Source organism: Lipotes vexillifer, unplaced genomic scaffold (genome assembly GCF_000442215.2).
Source record: "Lipotes vexillifer unplaced genomic scaffold, Lipotes_vexillifer_v1.1 scaffold1003, whole genome shotgun sequence".
Lineage (NCBI taxonomy): Eukaryota > Metazoa > Chordata > Mammalia > Artiodactyla > Lipotidae > Lipotes > Lipotes vexillifer.
The window spans coordinates 1,449,325-1,468,815 of NW_006798890.1; the positions used below are offsets into that span (position 1 = coordinate 1,449,325).

General features: G+C 53.2%; 1 protein-coding gene and 1 non-coding gene across 2 annotated transcripts in view; one reads left to right on the plus strand and one right to left on the minus strand.

Moving 5' to 3' along the window:
- The window catches only part of ACOT11 (acyl-CoA thioesterase 11), a 46,797-nt gene that overhangs the window by 9,128 nt on the left and 18,178 nt on the right, over window positions 1–19,491 (minus strand). The window contains exons 2-8 of the mRNA XM_007471144.1: window positions 12,354–12,558; window positions 11,298–11,367; window positions 5,044–5,104; window positions 4,187–4,285; window positions 3,584–3,719; window positions 1,985–2,141; window positions 671–790 (exon numbers count right to left, since the gene is read on the minus strand). Coding sequence (XP_007471206.1) covers window positions 671–790; window positions 1,985–2,141; window positions 3,584–3,719; window positions 4,187–4,285; window positions 5,044–5,104; window positions 11,298–11,367; window positions 12,354–12,558 — 848 coding nt within the window. The remainder of the gene's footprint in view (window positions 1–670; window positions 791–1,984; window positions 2,142–3,583; window positions 3,720–4,186; window positions 4,286–5,043; window positions 5,105–11,297; window positions 11,368–12,353; window positions 12,559–19,491) is intronic.
- On the plus strand, window positions 8,562–8,632 carry TRNAE-UUC (transfer RNA glutamic acid (anticodon UUC)). The gene has a single exon. It is a non-coding gene; the product is annotated as a tRNA-Glu (tRNA).

The window sequence follows — 19,491 nt, forward strand, 5'->3', positions numbered from 1 at the left end:
GCAGGAATGGCTGACCTTCACTGAACGTTTTCCTGGCATTCTATCAGTAACCCCTCATTGAATCCTCACAACTATGAGGTAGTTGTGGTGAGCCCCATTTTACAAATGAAAGAAATGAGACTCAGAGGGGTTAAGTAACTTGCCCAAAGTCACACAGCTGATAAGCCATGAACCAAATTTGAACCCAGGCAGGCTGGCTCCAGATCCCTCACTTCTAACAACTACGCTATCATTGAAAATGACCAAATCTTTGAAATCACCAAAAAGCTTTCATGGAGGTATCAGAATTCATTCCAAAGGTAAGGGCTCTGGGAACTAACTGCTGTTTTAGGAAAAGGGTAGGAAAGGGTTTGATAAACAAGGGAACACTGGCAAGAGGTGGCCCTGTGACCTGAGCATCCACAGTGTGGCAGGACCAGAGACAGAGACACACCAAGCACATGGTGTGACCTGTGACAGCAGCAGGCGCAGGGCTTGGGAGGCCAGAGAAGGAACATCAGAGCTGAATCTTGGTGATGGAAAAGGGACCCAGCAGCCAGGCAGAGTTCAGATCTCATAGACCTCGTCTACAGGGGAAACGGTTCCTGCAGTTTTGCAGTAAGGTCCCTTCTTAGGTCAGGAAGAGCCCTCAACCCCAAGAGGCCCCATCTCACCCATCCCAGCCCCACACCTGTTCTTGAAAGCGTTGTTCACGATGGCCTTCAGCACCAGGCGGTCCCCAACCTGGGACGGTCCCCGGAAGTGGAACATCTCAATGGCCTTCAGCGTAGGGTGGGCACGGCACAGCCGGCTGGAAGAGGCGGGGGTCAGGGGGACAGGACAAATGCCTCCAGTGCTTCAGCCACTGGCTTGGGCCAGCCTTCTCCTGCTGCCCCCATCCCCAGACCCAGCCCAGAACCACAGGTACCACCCTCTGGCCCACCCACTCCCACCCAACACAGTGACAGCTCTGCCCAGAGGAAGAGAACTAAAGTCCAATATCACAGCTTAGAATACTGAGGTCTACGTGCGTAGCTGGAAAAAAGCTGAATTTGAGGTGACATAGGAAAGGGCAGGGCTCGCGGTAAACCTTTTCCTTCTAAATTTTACACCCTAGCACCTGCTGTCCCTACTATCTGGAAGCCCCCCCCCTTACCCAAAGCTACTCGTCATTCAAGGCCCAGATGAAGTACTCCTCCTCCAGAAAGCCTTCCCTGACTATCCACACTCTGACCCTCCTCTGAGATCTTATTACTCTCATAGCCTGGGCTGCCCAAAATAGCATTGCTTATGTACTGTGTCCACAGGTTAAACACAGAGGAGGGGCCATTGGAGCTGGTCTCTAAAGGATGAGGAAGAATTTGCCTGGCTGAGGAGAACGTGGGTTGGGGAGGGCACTCGTGGCAGAGCGAACAGCAAGTACAAAGTCATGGAGGTATGAGAGTGTCAGTTAGTGAATGTCAGTTATCATAACTATAAAAACAAGCCCCGATACTTGGAGCAGAACAAGACCCGGACAGGCACAGAGGTTATAGGAAAAGGAAGGAATTATTTCCACCTCTAGGGAGAAGGGAACAGTGAAAGAGCCTTCATGGAGGAGATGGGCAGGATTTTAGCAGACAAAGAATACTGGAGTTGGCATGGTGGGAAGCCAGCCAGGAGTGAAGGTGGGGGATGGGAGCATGGAGGATTGGAGGGGGAAAGGTAAATGGCTTGATTTGCAAGAAGTGTTAAGATCCAGGAAGCAAGCGAGCAGGGCCAGGGCAAGGGGAGGCCCTGGTGCCAGCCGGGGGCCTTGGCATTTCCCATGCCATGATGGGAACCACGGAAGGAATGGTGAGCTCACAGAAAATCATTCCTCTCTGGTTCTCTGGGTCTGAAAGAACAGCCAAGCTTCTGAAGCCTTGAATGCCAGCACCAAGCTGGGGTTTCTCCCGCAGAGAGGGCTGGCCGAGGGAAGGAGGAAGAAAAAGGAGGGGAGGCACAGGCAGGGCACTTCCCTCACCTGGCTGCAATGGTGGCCACGTTCTCCATCCAGGCCATGATCTGGCCCCCGAAAGTATTGCCCTGGTGATTGGCGTGTGGGGGCAGGACCAGCTCCACACTCTCCACTCGGGTCTTCTCGGCGGGCACCATGCGACTACAGTCTCTGCTCTCCAGATCTGACCAGAGAGGCGCAGAGGGAGGGAGGCGGGGAGGTGAGAAAATTCCCAAGGGCAGACCCTCCCCATGCGCAGCCCAGGACCCCCATGCCCACCAGTCCACCCCACACAGATTCTTTTATTTATTCAGCACCAAGGAGGTGCCGTGCATCTCCCATCTCCCGGGGTGGGGAGAGCTCATCAGGGAAGGCCTGCGAAAGAGGTAGCCTTTCACCTGGCTTGCAGGCTGCTCAGAGATGCCACAGGCAGGGAGGAGGGGAGGTTGAAGGCCTGAGCCAAGTTCTGGAGACCAGACAGGCAGGACAGTCACAGGGAGCAACGAGGCCTTGGCTTAGCTGGAGCTGAGGGCAAGTAAAGGGACAGCACCAGATGAGCCTGAGTGGTCAGCCAAGGGCCCAGATGCGAGGCTCAGGCATTTGGACTGACGCTTGGGTAGAAGGGCTGTCAAGACAGGAGGGATCTACAGGGGCTGCAGTGGGATGGATGGTTCCCGTGGGCCTTGACAATTGCAGAAAGAGCTGGGCCTGCCCAGCCACGGCCTCCGGGGCCCAGCAGAAATAACAGCACATGGGATTCAGAGCACAGCTCACTGCCTTCACTGGTGTTTGCTACCTCTGCCTGCTCTCTCTCCACTCTGGGCAGCTGAACTACCCTTGGTTGGTCCTAAAATTGCCTCCTTTAGGTTTCAAGGATGACTCTGCATTCTAGTGTTCCGGACATCAGTGAACAAATCCAAGGTCACCCCTCTAGGCTTTTGCCCAGCCTGTGCCCTCTGTCAGAAAACCCTGCCTCACCTCTCCACCTGTCAAAATCCTCCCAGTCCAAAGTGGACCTTTGTGTGCTGGTACAGGACACTCTCCAAGATATGCTTTAAGGGGAGAGAAGCAAGATACAGAACAGTATGTACTGTATGTTTACTTTTGGGTAAAAAGAGAGGGCAAACTGGTACGTAGTGTGCTTAAATATGCAGAGAATACTTCTGGAAAGATGCCCCCAAATGACGAACAGTAGCTGCCTCTGGAGGGAGCCTTGGTTCTGGGGTAGAAGAGAGTCTTGCTTTTTACTCTATCTCTATGCCTACACCTATCTCTATCTACCTAGCTACCTATCTGTTTGTTTTTTGAAAAGTCCTAGGGTTTCAAGGCCAAGCTCAACACTACCTTTCCAAATATCTTGACTCCTAGAGACCCAAATGCATTTAACGGATTAAAAGGGTTTTCTGTATGTCCCAGCTCCATCTTCATGGCTCCTGGGAGCTGGGCGAAATGTCCAAACGCTCCCTTTTCCCCGAAGGAACATTGAGGCAAGAGGGCCATCCAGGCCTGAGGCCACCCGTGGGTGGACATCCCAAGGAGACTCCCTTCCTCCCTCTGCTCAGTAAGGGCCCAGGACAGGGGGGGCCATGCAGGACATGGGCTGCCCTCCACACGCACGGCGCTCACCATCCCGAATGACGCAGCTGGCCAGGAGCTCCTTGATGGTGTCTGCGTAGACCAGCCGCATGCGCCGGCGCTCGGCTGCCACGCTGTGCTCTGTCTTCTCCTCCTCGGTCCGCGGCGTGATCTGCTTCAGCTTCACCTGCGGCAGGGGGTGAGGTGGGGGGTGCTCAGGACAAGCTTCCTGGAATAGCATGAGAGCCTGTCCCCCAAACGGCCATCTCACGCCTGGGGCTGCTGGATGTTTACAAGTCTTGCCCCCTCTTTGTCCCCATCTTCCATCTCCCTGTTGACTGATACATCACTTTCATCCTCCAGCGTCCCCGTCCCAATTCTTGGGCAAAGGCACTGTGGATGGGGGTTGTTGATGCAGGACATGGGAGGCAATGGAGAGAACTGGAGGATCCTGTGGTGCAAGGTGCACAGGGAGAGGTGGGGAAAAGCAGAGCGGGGAGGCGCCTGGGGTTCAACCACAGCACGGGGTGGGCCTTCTTCTGGGGATTCCCTGCTGTGCCCCCACCTCTACCCCCCCACCAACCCCCAGAATCACCACTTAGACAGGCACCCAGGTGGTCCGGCAGCATTGGGTGGTCAGGTGTAGCCACCTACCTTGGAGAGCTCCCGGTGGGCCACAAAGGTGGCCAAGGCCTTGCACACGCTCCACTGCTTGTCAGAGCACAGGTCCTCAGAGGCCACCTGGATGCCCACCTGGAAAGGAAGAGCAAGGTGGATGACTGAGGAGGGAGGAAAGAGAGCTCACCAACCCGAGGTCCCGCAGGTGGAGACAGCAAGTCCCACCCCAGGCCTGGCCTCTGGTGCTTCTGTATCACCTACCAAGTCCAGGGGGCTAGAGACCTGGGGTAGGTTCTGATTCTGCCCCTGGCTCCCTGGGACACCTTGAGCAAGTCACTTCCTTTCTCTGGGCCTCAGTTTCCTCATCTGTAAAATGGGAATGATGAGGCCCTCTTCCAGAGCTCACAGAGCCCCATGCATCCCCAAAGAGTCCTCCCATTAAACCTTCAACAACCCTGCCGCACAGGAATCATGTTCCCATTCTACAATGTGCAGACAGAGGCTGTGGGAGGTAACCTAATGGACGGAAGTCCAGCGCCCTCCTCCAGACCACTGCCTTCAGGGTCAGGCACAGCGGCTATTTTCCCTGTATTCCTGAGACCACCTGGCTGCTGAAGAGAGGGTCTGAGACTAGGTGTGAAGACCCAGGAGGCTGGAAGTCAAGGCTCACATTGGAATCTACATGGCTTAGTGACCTGGGGCAAATCCCTTCCCCTCCCTAGCCTCAGTTTTCCCTTCTGTATTATGGATATTGGACATTGCCCTAGAATCCCTCCAACCCTGCCAGCTGTTTCAGAACTCTGCTGCCTCAACTGGGGCACTGAGTGTGAGTGTGCCCGAGCTGGCGGCTGAGAATGAAGAGGAGGTAGAAACCCACCCACCCACCTGCTCACCTCCATACTGGAGTTGAAGGCCCGGTTCACCTTGGCCTTGATATTCACCACTTGTCCAACACTGAGGAGAGAAAAGCAGGAGGTAAGCCTTCCAAGAGGGGACAGAGGGAGACAACAGGTGTCTCTGCTGAGAGGAGCTGGCAGGAGAACATCACGGCATACAGAGCATATTCACATCTACCATGTCACTGAGTCCTCGAAGCAAGCTGGCAAGACAGTGTTAGCACCTCATTCTACAGGTGGGGAAGCTGGGGCAAGAGAAGTGGCATGATGTCATTCATCTCCCCCTTTCTCCTGCTTCCCCTTGTCCAATGAATGCTCAAGCTACTCTTTGCTCTCAGCTCAACAGTCCTTCCTAAGGAAAGCTCTCCCTACCCTCCCGGAGCCCCATAAGGTTCACCCTCCTAACACTTCTTCCAACAGATTGACCTCTGTCTCCCCCACAGTCCTTAAGCTCTGCTGGGGCAAGGATCATGTCTGTTTTGCTCACCACTGAATCTTCAAGTCCTTGCACATGGCACAAGGTAAGCCATGAATAGTGGCCTACTGAATTAATGAATTCCACAATTATTGAATGCCTACTAAGAACAAGATAACTATAGACACAGGGTAGGAAGGGAAAGAATACCTACTATGTGCCAGGTACTTTGCACGACCTCATTTGAACCTCACAACAAGTTTGGCAGGTAGGTTTAGGGGGGACTGAGTATCAGAGAGGGTAAGCCATTTGCCTAAGGTCACCCAGCTAAAGATGGACAGAGCCAGGATTCTAGATTGATTCTACTGAGCACCCTAGCCCTGCTCTTTCCAGCTGCAACTGGCCCTCTGGAGTGACTCCCATGTCCAGATGAACAACAGAATCCCTGAGCGAGCCACTTTGCAGCCCTGTGCTGACTTTTTTTTAAATTAATTAATTAATTTATTTATTTATTTATTTTTGGCTGCGTTGGGTCTTCATTGCAGCGCGCAGGCTTCCTCTAGTTGCGTCCAGCGGGGCTACTACTTGTCGTTGCGGTGCACAGCCTTCGCCTTCTGGTGGCTTCTCTTTGTTGTGGAGCACGGGCTCTAGGCACGTGGGCTTCAGTAGTTGTGGCGCACGGGCTTAGTTGCTCCGTGGCATTTGGGATCTTCCTGGACCAGGGCTCAAACCCGTGTCCCCTGCATTGGCAGGCAGATTCTTTTTTTTTTGTTTTTGTTTTTGTTTTTGTTTTTGTTTTTGCGGTACGCGGGCCTCTCACTGTTGTGGCCTCTCCCGTTGCAGAGCACAGGCTCCGGAAGCGCAGCCTCTCCGGACGCGCAAGCTCAGCGGCCATGGCTCCGGACGCTCAGGCTCAGCGGCCATGGCTCACGGGCCCAGCCGCTCCACGGCATGTGGGATCTTCCCGGATCGGGGCGAACCCGTGTCCCCCGCATCGGCAGGCGGACTCTCAACCACTGCGCCACCAGGGAAGCCCGGCAGGCAGATTCTTAACCACTGCACCACGAGGGAAGTCCTGACTTGTTCATTTCTGTTATTATTATTATTTTTTTAGTAGTTCTAATAGTCAGGTAGGGGACTATCATTTTTAGGAGATGCATGCTGACATATGGAGGGATGAAGTGTCATGATGTCTGCGACTTACTTTCAAATAGTTCACACAACAGTGATACTGTGGATTCCGTTCCAGACCATGGCAGTAAAGCAAATATCGCAATAAAGCGAGTCACACAATTTTTTTGGTTTCCTGGTGCATATAAAAGATACGTTTACACTATACTGTAGTGTATTAAGTATGCAATTGCAATATGTCTAAAAAGCAATATACATACCTTAATTAAAAAATACCTTCTTGGGGCTTCCCTGGTAGTGCAGTGGTTAAGAATCTGCCTGCCAATTCAGGGGATACAGGTTCGAGCCCTGTTCTGGGAAGATCCCACATGCCACGTAGCCACTAAGCCCGTGGGTCACAATTACTGAGCCTGTACCCTAGAGCCCACGAGCCACAGCTACTGAGCCCACATGCCACAACTACTGAACCCCATGTGCCTAGAGCCCGTGCTCCACAACAAGAGAAGCCACTGCAATGAGAAGCCCACGCACCGCAACAAAGAGTAGCCCCTGCTCATGCAACTAGAGAAAGCCCGCATACAGCAACGAAGCCCCAATGCAGCCAAAACCAAATAATAAATAAATAAACTTATTTAAAAAAAACAACTTTCTTGCTAAAAAATGCTAACCATCATCTGAGCCTTCAGCCTGTTGTAATCTTTTTGCAATAGTAACATCAAAGATCACTGATCACAGATCACCATAAAAAATATAATAATGAAAAAGTCTGAAATATTGCAAAAATTACCAAAATGTGACAGAGACACTAAATGAGCCAATGTTGTTGGAAAAATGAGGTCAATAGATTTGCTTGATGCAGGATTGCCACAAACCTTCAATTTGTAAAAAAATGCAATATCTGCAAAGTGCAATAAAATGAGGTATGCTTGTATATATCCACATACAGATAAAGCAAATTTAGCAAAGTGTTCATTATTGACTCTCAGTAGGGATGATCACAGCACTATTCAACTTTCTATAATTTTGAAAGTTTTCATAATAAAAAAGTAGAAAAAAAAAACTTCCCTCATCCCCCAAGTAAAAATAAGTCTGTTTTTTGCAGTGCTAAAAAAAAGAGAAAGAAGTTTATGACCCTTCCCCTTCCTCCTCCTCCCCTCCCCCTCTCTAGCCCCCCCCACCCCCACCCAAAGCCAAGCAGTAACCCATTTGGACTCCCAAGCTTCTCTTCCTTCCTGACTGTCCTCCATCTCACAGCTCAGGCCAAAACTGGCTCCAGCCCCAGGGTCAGTGCCCAGCCTCCTTGGGGCCCCCTTCAGGCTGCTAATTTCCCAACACCCCTCCAGAGGCAGCTCCAACAAACAAATGTGATCCCTGTTCAAGCCCTTCCCCATGACCAATTTACTAGCAGGGGACAGAGGAACATGTTAAATGACACCACAGTGTGTGGTGCTAACAGCAAAACCCAGATGATGAAGAACTCTAGAGAACAAATAACCAAGTTTCTTCAACAAATAAACTTTGGGCTTCCCTGGTAGCGCAGTGGTTAAGAATCCGCCTGCCAGTGCAGAGGACACAGGTTTGAGCCCTGGTCCAGGAAGATCCCACATGCCACGGAGCAACTAAGCCCGTGGGCCACAACTACTGAGCCTGTGCTCTAGAGCCTGTGAACCACAACTACTGAAGCCCACACACCTAGAGCCCGTGCTCAGCAACAAAGAGAAGCCACCACAATGAGAAGCCCGCGCACCGCAACAGAGTAGCCCCCACTCGCTGCAACTAGAGAAAGCCCGCGCATAGCAACGAAGAGCCAACACAGCCAAAAATAATAAATCTATTTATTTAAAAAAACAAACAAACTTCAAGAGAAGACAGATAGAGAGGGAGAGGGAGCGGGGAGGAGAGGGTAGATGGAGAGGGTGTTGTGGGGATATGTAGGACCTATGGGTTAAAAAAAGACTTAAGAGGGAAGTCCCTGGTGGTCCAGTGGTTAGGACTTGGCACTTTCATTGCCGGGCCTGGGTTCGATCCCTGGGCGGGGAACTAAGATCCTGCAAGGCATGGCCAAAAAAAAAAAAAAAAAGATTTAAGAAACCTAGCAACCAATTGCAACCTGATTTGCATCCTGACTTGTGCAACAAAAATAACTGTAAAGCAAAACAAAAGAAAAAAACAAATTCATGAGACATTGTGGGCAACTGAATGCTGACTGGATATTTGATGTTAGTGAGAAATTGTTCATTTTCTTTAGGTGTGGTATTGAAATTATGTTTTAAAAAGTTCTTATCCATTAGAGATACATTTTGAGATATTTTAAATTTTTTTTAGAATTTTAATTTAATTTAATTAATTTATTTGTTATTTTTTGGCTACGTTGGGTCTTCGTTGTGGCGTGTGGGCTTTCTCTAGTTGCAGTGAACAGGGGTTACTCTTGGTTGTGGCGCGCAGGCTTCTCACTGCAGTGGCTCCCCTTGTTGCGGAGCGCAGGCTCTAGGCGTGCAGGCTTCAGTAGTTGTGGCATGCAGGCTCAGTAGTTGTGGCACACAGGTTCTAGAGCACAGGCTAGATGTGGCGCACAGGCTTAGTTGCTCCGCGGCATGTGGGATTTTCCCAGACCAGGGCTCAAACCCGTGTCCCCTGCATTGGCAGGCGGATTCTTAACCACTGCGCCACAAGGGAAGTCCTTTGAGATATTTTTAAATGGCAAAAGCAAAAACAAACAAAAGAACCTTCCCCAGGGGCTTCCCTGGTGGCGCAGTGGTTGAGAGTCCGCCTGCCGATGCAGGGGACACGGGTTCGTGTGCCGGTCTGGGAGGATCCCGCATGCCATGGAGCGGCTGGGCCCGTGAGCCATGGCCGCTGGGCCTGCGCGTCCGGAGCCTGTGCTCTGCGACGGGAGAGGCCACAGCAGTGAGAGGCCCGCGTACCGCAAAAAAAAAAAAACCTTCCCCAGCTTTCCTCAGGTATGGCCAGGCCTTTCCTGGCCACCAATCATGCTCCAGGTCCCTTCCCAGCTTACCCTCCTTCCCAGGATCCTCTCCATCTTTTCCCCCCACCCACACCCTCCTCTGCCCAGACTCACCTCCACTCCACTGGGTCCCACAGCGTGTCCATTCATCATGTACACACCCCACCCCAGCCTTCTCTATCCCTTGCTCCTCCAAGTGCCAGATCCCGTGTTGGCAACAGAGACCCAGAGCTGGCCCAGACACGGCTCCACTGGCCTACAAATTGTCACTACACACAGTACTGGAGCGAGCTCAAACACCTCCTCCAGGAAGCCACCCTTGACTACCCTCTGTGCCAGTCACTATACCCACCCCCAGACATATAGGCAATGAGGCCTGTTTGTTAAGAACAAGGACTCTAGGGTCAGACTGCCTGGCTTGTAGTACGTCCTGGGTTCTCCACCAGCTGTATGACTGCAAGCAAGTTACTTCACTTCCCTGTGCCTCCGTTTTATCACCTGTAAAATGAGGGTACTAATAGCCAGGACTTCATAGGGTTGTTCTGAGGACTTAAGTTAATTAAAAAGACATTACAAATAACGCATCAATATTGGCTCATTGTGACAGAGGTACCATATGAATGTAAGATATTAGTAATAGGGAATCTCGGTGTGGGGTATATGGGAACTCTGTACTATCTACAGTGTTTTTGTAAATCAAAAACTATTCTAAAATAAAAGATATTTAGAAAAAGTATTACAAAGCACCCATATGCAGAGATCATTATTACCCTGGAATTCACTGCTTTGAATTGAAATTATGTTTCTATATCTGCCTCCCTGCAGTCTGGGAGCTCCTGGGGCACAGGGACTATGTTCCAGTTGGCTTTGCGGACCCCAAACCCAGCATGGGCCCTGGTCCACAAGCAGTGATGAATGACTAAATAAGTGAATACAGGGACTAGCCAAACTTTTTCCTTAACCACACTCGTGGGGCACCAGGAAGTCCTGAATAAGTCCTTGGCACTTGATGTCCTAGGCACTGATAGTTTAAGAGCAGACCTGGAGGCCAAAGCACTGTATGCAGCCCTGCAGCCTGTCCTGGGCAGAGGGCTCAGCATGCTCCTTGGGTCCCAGCAAAGCTGTGCAGAGACAAAGCTCAGCACAGTGTAATGAAGAGTCTTCTAACCAGTACAGACAGTTAAAAAAAAAACAAAAAACAAAAAAACCCGAAAACCCAAAAAACCAGGAGGTAATGAGTTCCTCATCCCTGGGGGTACGTGAGCAGAGGCTGAATGGTCCAAACTTCTGGGTCAGGCTCTGCCAAGGCACCTTATCTAGGGACCTCCCTACAGTCTGATGACCAATGACCCACAGAGAATGTCCAAGCTCAAAAAGGCATTCACTGATTAAGTCTAACCCCTTCCAGTTTGAAGATAAGAAAACTGAGGACCAGAGAAAGAGACTGCCTTCCCCAAAGTCACACAGCACCCCATGATACTGCCTCAGCAGCACCCAACTCCAAGCCTGGCTGAGGGAGCTGCCAGCCACAGGGCAGCTTCTAGCCCACCGCCATCCCAGAGACGTTGCAGACGAGACGGGTCACTGCTCACCAAAGGCTGCCCCCTCTCCATCTGCAGAGGCCCTCAGTCAGCTGAGGCAGGTTCCAGGCAGCACACAGGCTGAGCAGGCAGTAGATGGGGGAAGGGCTCTGGGCTCGTGGTGGGGAGACCAGAAGCAAGGGCAGGAGGGGCCACTTACCTAATGGTGTGCTCAAAATAGATATCGTCCATGGAGGCTGTGACGCAGGGGCAGCCAGCATGCCTCTCCGCTGGCGTCAGAAGAAAGCACGCGTTAGCAGCCTCCCCATGACCCAGGCCTCTGATCAAACGTCAGACCGCCTAGCTAAGGCCTGCCTCCTCGCCCGTGCTCCCACCCTTCTTTACTTTCCTCACCATGATAACGACACCCTGACCCTGTCTTACATATCTGGGTTTCGTCTGTCTAGTGCCTCTCCCTCCTGCTAGACTGCATGTCACTTGAGGGCAAGGATTTTTGCCTGTCTTGTTCACTGCTGTGCCCCAGTCCTGGAGCAGCACCTGGCACGCAGGAGATACTCAATAAGCCGCTGTCAAGCAGCTGTCGAATGAATGAATGATCACACCATGCTATTCTACTTCCTGACCTCCTAGAGTGCCCGTACCCCTGTCCGGTCAACCTCACCCACCTTTGTCTCCTTGCCTGAGCCATTCTTCCTCTGAGGACTGTGCTCCCAGGCCTTAGTCCTTCTAGAATCCCTTCTCTGCCCCTAGGGCTGGGGCAGAGCCTCTGGTCTGTTCTCCCAGAGCCCTGCTTCCACCTCCCTTTCCCAGCTCCTATCAGACAGTGCTGGGGGGGCAGTCAGTCTCCTGTCTGGACCCCCCATCAGAATGTGAACTCCCTGTGGGCTGGAGAATACTGGGGCACCAAAGGCAACGAAATGAGCTCAATCCAGCTCCACTCAACTCTACACAATGCCACAGGCTTTGCTCACAGCCAGTCTCGGGGCAGCCACATTGAAGGCCGCGCTGTGTCAGAGCAGGGACCTTAGGTTATAGTACTCAGACCTCTGGGCGCCTCCGGGCAAGAGGCTGGGCCCGAGCCGAGCATGGAGAACTTGAAGAGGGCATCGCAGGCAGGTGGAGCAGCCTGAGCAAAGGCTGGGATGAGGGAGGAGGCTGGCACTCGGGGACGGCAACCATCTCTGAAAACTGGGGCCTCTCCTCTGGGTGTGTGGTGCCGGCGCTGGGAGGGCAGCTGTGCCAGGCACGGCCTCACCGGACAGGCAGGCGGTGGTGTCAATCCATTTGAGCAGCTGCCCGACGCTCAGCTCGCCGCGCTGGTTGGTGTGGCAGGGCAGCACCAGCTGGCTCATCTGCACCTCCGTGGGGTTCCGGTAGCCTTCGTCCTCTGCCATGTTGTTGTTCTCAGTGCGTGAGGCCGACTTCCGGGATGCACGGTTGGAGAACACGGAGGCCAGGCCCTGGGGAACAGATGAGGCGGTCAGCTCACAGCAGGGTCTCCAAGATCTGCCAGTCCCTGAGACCCCAGGGCCACCCACCATAAGACCCCAACTCCAAGAGTGGCCACCACCTTCCAGCCCAGGGTCTCAGACCCCCAGGGGCTCTCTGGATGCCCTTATGCCCAGCTTCCTTTTGGCCAACAATTCCGTGTTAACATAACCTTGGACCCGAAGGAGGGGGCTGGGAGAGAGGGATGCAGCAGAGAATTAATTCAGCTGGTGGGCCAGCTTATTCAAGTTTTGCCTCAGATTCTCCTTCATTCTGGAAAGATTCCCCCTGTAGTGAGCCCTACAGCAGTAAAGCCTGGGATTTGCTCCTATTTCATCCTATAAGAGCCCCTTCCTTGGGCCCCTCATTCTTCAGATGACATCAGTAGCAGCATCTCTGCTGGGTGCTCATCCGTCATCAGCTCTACTGACTGGGAGGGCTCTGGGCGGTCACTGACCAGCTGGCTGATCCAGACCAGGGCTGGAATAGCTGCCAGCTGGAGAACCAGCAGAGAAAGTCCTCAAACTCATGAGTTAGAGGAGGAGTTTCTGCCCAGGGCCCAGCTTGTCTCACTCACCAGGCAGCAGAGGTGAGGAGTGCCTAGCAGTCCCCTGGATGGGGCGGGATGAGGAAGGGCAGCCAAACTGCCGTCCTATCTCTCTCATGACACTGTGAACAGAGGTGGGGACGCCTGCCTGCGTGAGAAAAATGACAGGAGGGACGGGCATAGGGGTTCCAATTTCCATGGCCAATGCCAATTGTGGTGATGATAAGTCACCGCTAACATTTATAAAGTGCTTATTAACTATCAGATACTTGTCTAAGCACTTTACAAGTACTAATTCAAATGTTATCCATACAACAAACCTCTGAAAGAGGTACATTATTATCCTCATTTCAAAGATGAGGAAACTGGGACTTCCCTGGCGGTCCAGTGGTTAAGACTTCACCTTCCAATGCAGGGGGTGCAGGTTCAATCCCTGGTCGGGGTGGGGGTGGGGCCTCGTGGCCAAAAAGCCAAAACATAAAACAGAAGCAATATTGTAACAAATTCAATTTTAAAAAAATAGATGAGGAAACTGAAGCCCAAGTAAGTGCCAAGCCCAGCTGTGACCCACAGAGTCTGAGGTCCTACCCATCACACTACACTGCCTGCAGGACCTCCTGGGGCCTGAGATGAGGAATCTAGGGCCCTGGATGCGGATTCAGCAGCAAAGAGTGCTATGACCCGATGTTGATCCTGCCACTGCTGCAGGACGGGGGCAGTGACGGCTCGGGGCAAGGATGGGTCTCATTCTGGGAGTCTATACCCTTTGGATAACTCCCTTCACAAGGATCCCGTAGCTAATTCAGTAAATTCAAAACACACCGAGTTAACTTGTTTAGGTCACTGACCCCCTAAGAGGCAGAACTGGGATTTGAACCAAGCCAGTCTGACCCAGAACAGCTTGTGGGTTCCCAGACAGGCAGCTCATTCCCAAGAGTCCCTGGGTACCAGGCTCAGTGCTAGGGACTGAAAGGAGAGAGAGGGGGGCAGCTGCGCCAGGAGCTCGCAGCCTGGGTGGAGGCCTGCGGATGCCAGGCTGTTGCAGGCAGCTCCCAGGCCGCTGCAGTCCAAGCATCAGGACCCGTCACCATGGTAACCACTGCCAAGGCATTTCCGGCCGGGTGTGCATTGGGGGCCTGCTTGGATGTGGATGCGGGCGGCTGGCTTTCTGGGTGTGGGAGACAGTAGAGGAAGGCGGCAGGCAGACTCCGTTCACCCACACTCTTCCCAACCCCTCCCATGGCTAGAGGTTCTGGGCAGAACATTCCAGAAAGAAGCCCTGGAGAAAGCTAGGGCAATGGGGGAGGTAAAATGCAGAGGGTAAGGGGGCAGAAGAAAAGTAGAGCATGTGGAGTTTCTGGGCAGTTCTGTATGTGCACACAGGGAAGCCCCCCCAGCACAATGTCCCTGCTTTAAAAGCCTATTCTCATCTACTGCCACTGGATCCTCACGAGGCAGGCAGAGGGTGAAAACCGTTTACCCCACTTTACAGATGAGGAAAGTGAGGATGGAAAAAGCCCTAGACCAGCAGTCAGGACATCTGAATTCCAATCCTCTCTGCTTCCCACCTAGCCCATACCCACTCCTACCAGCCTCCTATTTCCTGTTGTGCAAAACAAAAGTCCCATCCACTGGACTCTACATGCCTGGAGGCAGGATCTTTGCCTTACCCATTTGTTCATTCATTCATTCACTCATTCATTCACCGAGCACCTCCTCTGTATTGGACCCTCCCCCAAACACTGAGCATATAAGAGAAATTGGGCCAATCCTTTGCGAAGCTCCTACTCTAGTGCTCATGCTTAGAAGTACCTGGCACAGGGACTTCCCTGGTGGTGCAGTGGTTAAGAATCTGCCTGCCAATGCAGGGGACACGGGTTCGATCCCTGGTCTGGGAAGATCCCACATGCCACAGAGCAACTAAGCCCGTGCACCACAGCTACTGAGTCTGTGCTCTAGAGTCCGTGAGCCACAACTACTGAGCCCACGTGCTGCAACTACTGAAGTCCGCGTGCCTAGAGCCTGTGCTCCGCAACAAGTGAAGCCACAGCAATAAGAAGCCCACGCACCGCAACAAAATGTAGCTCCCGCTCGCCGCAACTAGAGAAAGCCCGTGCGCAGCAGCGAAGACACAACACAGCCAAAAATCAATCAATAAATAAATTAATTTTTTTTAAAAAAGAAGTACCTGGCACACAGTAGGACCTCATCAAAGGTTTGTAAAGGAATGTCTAGAGGCAGACTTGAGTTCAAATCCTAGCCCTGCCCCTCATGTGCTATGTGATCCTGAGCAAGCCCCTCCCTTCCTGAACCTCATCTGTCACTCACCAGGCAGGGGCAGAGGGAGACTGCCAGTCCTCAAGATATCCTACCCGTGATGCCAGGATTCTGGGATCTAATCCTGCAGGGCTCTGGCATGGCCAGCTGAGCTTTCCAATGAGGAAGCTAAGGAGCCCGGTTACCTGTCAGGCAGGAAATACTGTACTCTGAGCAGGGCTGAGCTCCCACCCCACTTCCCCCCCCCCCCCCCCCCCGCCACTTCCCCCCTTGGTGTCCATACATTTGTTCTCTACATCTGTGTCTCTATTTCTGCCCTGCAGACCTCCACGTCACCCCAGTGGGCTCCTCGACCTCCCATCTTGGTCCTCTCACTTCACATTTCCTACAATCCGGGAAGTGGTCGGCTGTTATCACTTCCGCATGTTTCCTGCCTTCCCGCCTCTGGGTTTTTGCCCAAGTTGGAATGCCACCCCCCCGCCCCCCAACACACATACAATTCTTCAAGGTCGGTCTTGCTTTGCTCCAGCGCCCACAGGAATCCAAGTCGTCTGGATCCCCCCCCCCCCCCCCCCCCGGCAAGCTAAGGAACAAGCCCCACTGTGCTGTGCTCCCACTTCCCTCAAAGAGAGGAGTGCAGTGCCCCTGGGCTGGAGCATGCGCAGGGAGGCAAAGCACAGCCTCTCAGACTCCAACTCCTCCCTTGGGCTCCAAGGCAGTCTGCCACGTCAGGGCAGGCAAGGCCAGGCCTCCTTCTAATCCCATGGTGGGCAGGCATCCAGCCCGGGAGGCAGGGGCGTGTGTGGCCCAGGCAGGATTTTGCCAATAAGGCCCCAGAGCCGAGCCATTCCTCTCAGGGCCAGTCACGGGGAGAGCAGAGGCCCTGGTCAGAGTTAGGGCCTGGGGCAGCCAGGCAGGCTGAGCCAAGACAGCTGACAGGGAGGACAGAGCCTGCACGAAGTTGGAGAGGGCATCTAAGGGCCAGGGACATGCGCTCTCAGACGGTAGCCATGCCAGGGGCTGGCTTCCAGCCGCAACAGACCTGGCCAGATTTGATAATCCCAGACTAGGCCCCAGTTGGCTACACTGTGGTCTCTGTGTCCCTTCTCCTCAGCCAGAGGCATGTGACAGAACGGCTGGGTCAGAGCAAGAAAGGCCACTTTGCTCAATCCCTTCACACCTGGGGAAACTGAGGCACACAGAGGGAAAGGCTGGTCCTGGTAAAGCCCCCTAGGCCAGGGCTCCTTCTGGGCAATTTAACAACAGGCCACACTACAGACTTAATCTGGATTTCCTCCCTCCCCCAAGTAGCCAAGTCTCAGTGACCCAACCTCCTTAAAGTCTCAGTCTAGCCCCCCTGCCCTGATGTGCTCAGGCCCCCACACTGCTCAATCACTGGGTTATTTCCACAGCCAGTCCACAGGCCTCCAAGTAGCTCTCCACCTCCTTCCAGGCCTCTATGCAACACTGGAAGGATCTTTCCAAAACCCAAAGCCACCAACTAGACAACCACAACCTACAGCGTCCTGCCCTGCAGGGAGGCTGGACTCAGTCCTTGCAACTGGGACTTCGTTCTGTGCCTTAGGACCACACAGACTTTTCTGAAGAGCAAGCCTGAGCAGGCATCTCCCCTGCTCAAGACTCCTCGATGGCTTCCTGCTGCTCTCAGGATCGAGGCCCTACTCTGTAGCTGCTGCCACTGTCCCTGCAGCTGCTCTCCCAGCTCCAGACCACACTCGGTTCCTCAGAGCACGCTCTCACCCCACCTCCATTCCTCTGCCACATGGGCACTGCCTCTGCCTAGGATCCCTTCACCTGCGCTACCTGCCAAGTGACTGCTTCCTCCTCCTCCCTCTTCAGCACCTCCCCCTGCCTTTTCCCCCAGGGAGAGCTAGGGCCTCCCTGGCCCCCACAGCCTTACTGTCTCCACACGGCACTGACCGAGCTGTGTAGTCACTGATTCAGAGCCACCTGCCCCAGCAGACAGGCACTCCCACAGGACAGGGATGGAGTCAGGCCTGGCACAGAGCAGGTGCCAAATAAACGCCTATGGGAGAGGAAAAGGGTGATGACAAGGGCGGCCTAGGAGCTGAGACTTGATGACGAGGACCATCTGAGGTACAGGGAGGACTGCAGAACAGCAGAAAGCAGACGCAAGAACAGCAGGGACTCCAGTGACAGGAGTGGCCGGGGCAAAGGGAAGCAGGTGGGGAAAGTACTAGGTACCTGTTTGGGTGCAGACAGAGGGAGGGGCCAAGGAGTCCCCAGAAACCACGGAAGACCCCTGGAGAAGGGCGTGGCCTACAATGATTAGCGGGAAAACGTAGAGACCAGCGAGCAGAGACATCTTAGTGCCTTCAAGAACCATCTTGAAAGACTTCCCTGGTGGCGCAGTGGTTAAGAATCCGCCTGCCAATGCAGGGGACGTGGGTTCGAGCCCTGGTCCGGAAAGATCCCACATGCCACGGAGCAACTAAGCCCATGCGTCACAACTACCGAGCCTACGCTCTAGAGCCTGTGAGCCACAACTATTGAGCCCACACACGGCAACTACGGAAGCCCACGTGCTGCAACTACAGAAGCCCGCACGCCTAGAGCCTGTGCTCCACAACAAGAGAAGCCAAAGATCCCACATGCCACGGAGCAACTAAGCCCATGCGTCACAACTACCGAGCCTACGCTCTAGAGCCTGTGAGCCACAACTATTGAGCCCACACACTGCAACTACTGAAGCCCACGTGCTGCAACTACAGAAGCCCGCACGCCTAGAGCCTGTGCTCCACAACAAGAGAAGCCACCGCAATGAGAAGTCCACGCACCACAACAAAGAGTAGGTCCCGCTCACTACAACTAGAGAAGGTCCACACACAGCGACAAAGACCCAAAGCAACCAAAAAAAAAAAAAAAAGAATCATCTCAAAGAAGAGGCCTAGAGCAGAGAAGGCCCACCTACCCTGGAGGGGAGGAGCTGGCCTGGGTGACCGCTCAGCTCACCCACCATGACACGGGGCTGCCCTTGGGCATCAGCCTGGCCTGGACTCAAGTCCGGTTCCACAACTAACTTGTGTGACTTCAGGCAGGCTGCTCAGCCTACCTCTGTGGACTACATACAGTTCCCTCCACTGTAAAAATGGGATTATAATACCTACATCCAGGGTCATCATGGGGATGAAATTAAACTAGATCAAGTGTTCAAAGCTCCTAGCACACACCTGCCACGTGGCTAACATTTATTGAGCACTTCGGTTAGCATTATAAACTGAGTTTGGGCTTCCTACAGAAATACAGCTGGGAGACACCTAAACAGAGCTCAAACCAGACTGTCTACATAGTACTTTCTCATGTATGAGTTCACCAGAAGCTCACGGCAACCCCATGAGGAGGCAAGACCGGTAGCTGGTTTGAGAGCTTCTGTGAGAACTCAGAAAGCCAGCAATAGTGGAGCAGGGATTCAAGTGCAGGGTGCAAGACCCTGCACGGCCCTGCCCCCCGCCCCCACTCTCCCACCTGGCCTCTCCCCAGGGGGTGGGGACTGGAAGGCAGGCAGGCAGCAGGGAGAAGTGCCTTGGCCCACCGCCAGCCACGCCTCATGAAAACCAGGCACTCCTGCAGCGTGAGGGAGCTGCCTCAGCCGGTGCCCTGTCCCCACAAAGGTGGCTCCAGGCTCTCAGAGCGACCAGCCCCTTCCCAGTGGTTTTCTCACCAGCAAGGCAGGAGCATCTGTCAACCTCCTAAACACCCCTTGAAGTCTATTTCCTGTCTTCTTCCCAGAAAAGGCTCTGAGGCAGCCTGCGCATGCACACAGACTGCACACACACAGGGCTCCATAATGCAAACAGAGCTAAGGAACAAAATAAGGGAGGAGCAATTATGTTAGGAATCCAGGTGCACAAAGATGCTGCCATAGAGAACTGCATTTGGCCTTGAGATTCCCAGTAGACAAGGCTATAAAGGACAGTAGTGAGAACCAAACTCTCGGGTAAAAAGAGGATGCACTCGTCCGTGACACCAGCTAGAGGTCTGGGAAGACATCGGTCGCCTGTTCCATAGGCATTTTTTTTTTTTTTTTTTTTTTTTCGGT